Source organism: Neophocaena asiaeorientalis, unplaced genomic scaffold (assembly GCF_003031525.2).
Source record: "Neophocaena asiaeorientalis asiaeorientalis breed wild unplaced genomic scaffold, Neophocaena_asiaeorientalis_V1.1 scaffold96, whole genome shotgun sequence".
Lineage (NCBI taxonomy): Eukaryota > Metazoa > Chordata > Mammalia > Artiodactyla > Phocoenidae > Neophocaena > Neophocaena asiaeorientalis.
Genome location: NW_020175831.1, coordinates 281,895 through 284,258, shown reverse-complemented (window position 1 = coordinate 284,258; position 2,364 = coordinate 281,895). Strand labels below are relative to the sequence as shown.

Here is a 2,364-nt window from a genome sequence, read left to right as displayed (position 1 = left end):
CCCGCCTCCAGCCCCTCGCCTCGCAGCTCACACTCAGCAGCAGCCTGTCTGCACCCACGACCACAGCAGCCGCAGCGCCAGCCCTGTGATTTCCCCCCACACCCCCGCCCCGCGCCCGGCGTTCCGGAGCTCCAGAAGCCTTGTGGCTCGGCGCTTCTGATTGGCCGTTGCTAGGTGACGTCGCCTGAGCTCACGTGACGAGTGTTAAATGCCCACCCTGCGGGAGCCCGGCCCACAGACAATCGTAAAGCTGCTCGGGGCTGCTCACCTGCTCCCACCTCCTCCCGGAGCCCTGCCCAGGCCCCGCCACCCCTGCCCCCTCCATTGCCCGCCCCTCGCCCGAGCCCGCGCTGGGCAAGGCGCCGAGCGGCCCGAGAGGCGGAGAGAGGATGAGGCCGGAGGCAGCTGTCCCGAGCAGTGCACGGTGATCGCCTCCCCCGGAGGAGGAGTTGCCTAGACCATTGCCGCATTTCTTGTTTTCCTCTCCCCTCCCCCACTGTAATTACATTGGCTGCTGGAGGGGACAGGGAGAGACGGAGGAGGCGCCTCGCAACCCCCCTCGCGCCCGCCACCCCTGCTCTTTCCCGTCCCGGGCCAGGATGACTGGAGTCTTTGACAGTCTGGTGGCTGATATGCACTCGACCCAGATCACGGCCTCTAGCACGTACCACCAGCAACAGCAGCCCCCGAGCGGCGGCGGCGCTGGCCCCGGCGGCAGCAACGGCAGCAGCCTCCACAAGCCTCAGGAGTCGCCCACACTCCCGGTGTCCACAGCTACCGACAGCAGCTACTACACCAACCAGCAACACCCGGCGGGCGGCGGCGGCGGCGGCGGCGGCGGCGCTGGGGGCTCGCCCTACGCGCACATGGGTTCCTACCAGTACCACGCCAGCGGCCTCAACAACGTCCCTTATTCAGCCAAGAGCGGCTACGACCTGGGCTACACCGCCGCCTACACCTCCTACGCGCCCTACGGGACCAGTTCGTCCCCGGCCAACAACGAACCTGGTAAGCATAACTTTCGCGTGAAGGGTGCCAAGTCCGTCTAGTTCCTGGCATGGGTGGGATAAAAATGTTTAGGACGGGGATCCATCTGGAGCCCTGGCCTTTCACACTGATTGCTTCCCGCTCTCCTCGCGCCCTTTACCCTCATCAGCTTTCAATTGGCCGAGGGTCACCGGGTACGTCCCTCGGGTACCCGGGTACTCGGCTGGTGGGACCAGGTGGCCTCGGCGGCCGCCTCACAACAACCTCATTTCCCTACCACCTGCTGCTCCTTTCTCCCCCGGCTTGCGCCTGTCTTCCCCTTCCCTGGAGGTGCCGACTCCCGGGTTCGCTGGCGGCGCGGGTCCGCGCGTTGCAAAGTTGTGCCTGAGCGCCGCGCAGCGTCTCCAAGAACCCGCCTCCCGGCTTAGGCCAAGTTCCACGCTGCTCTCCCGGCGGGCGGGGAACTCCTGGGCTCCCGCGGTTGCGCGGTTCTCACAATTCCATTTTATTGCAGAGAAAGAGGACCTCGAGCCTGAAATCCGGATAGTAAACGGGAAGCCAAAGAAAGTCCGGAAACCCCGAACCATCTACTCTAGTTTCCAGCTGGCGGCTCTTCAGCGGCGTTTCCAAAAGACTCAGTACCTGGCACTGCCCGAGCGAGCTGAGCTGGCGGCGTCTCTGGGCCTCACCCAGACTCAGGTGAGGGCTCGCGGCCTGGGAGGCACGAGGAGGGCGCTGGCCTGGGATGGCCAGGAAGCAGGCAGGTTTAGGACTATGTTTTTTAAAGTATTTTTTATAGTACTTTTAAGGATTTCGAGGCCCGCGCCTTGGGCGGCCTAAACTTCCACGCCCGAAGCTGAAATCCCCCAGGGTGCCACCTCGTGTGAGAAAAGGATAGGACAGGGGTGGGCAGAAATCCGGTAGCAAGTTGTCCTTCCGCGTACTACTGATTAAGCGGGTAAAACAAGTGGCCCTCCTGACTCCCTCCGCTGTCACCATCACCTAAGTGCACACACATCAGCTCTCTCGGGTTTTTTGAGAATACCTCCCATTGGAGCAGGAACCGACAGACCCTCTGAGGCCGCGGCACGTGATCGGCTTACCTGACCAGGGTATCCACCTCTTAACCAGCTGTCTTCCTAAACTTCCTCCCCTCCCCTGCCCCAGGCCGAGTTTCCTCCATTAACGCTCAAGTCCCTTTTCCACAAAGGTCAAAATCTGGTTCCAGAACCGCCGATCCAAGTTCAAGAAAATGTGGAAGAGCGGTGAGATCCCTTCGGAGCAGCACCCGGGGACCAGCGCCTCGCCACCTTGTGCTTCGCCGCCGGCCTCGGCGCCGACCTCCTGGGACTTCGGCGCGCCGCAGCGGATGGGGGG

General features: G+C 63.4%; 1 protein-coding gene across 1 annotated transcript in view; it reads left to right on the top strand.

Moving 5' to 3' along the window:
• The first annotated feature begins 336 nt into the window (after positions 1–336).
• The window catches only part of DLX2 (distal-less homeobox 2), a 3,291-nt gene continuing 1,263 nt past the window's right edge, over positions 337–2,364 (top strand). Inside the window, exons 1-3 of the mRNA XM_024732843.1 lie at positions 337–1,008; positions 1,502–1,686; positions 2,198–2,362. Of these exons, the coding sequence (XP_024588611.1) occupies positions 600–1,008; positions 1,502–1,686; positions 2,198–2,362 (759 nt within the window). The 5' untranslated portion in view covers positions 337–599. The remainder of the gene's footprint in view (positions 1,009–1,501; positions 1,687–2,197; positions 2,363–2,364) is intronic.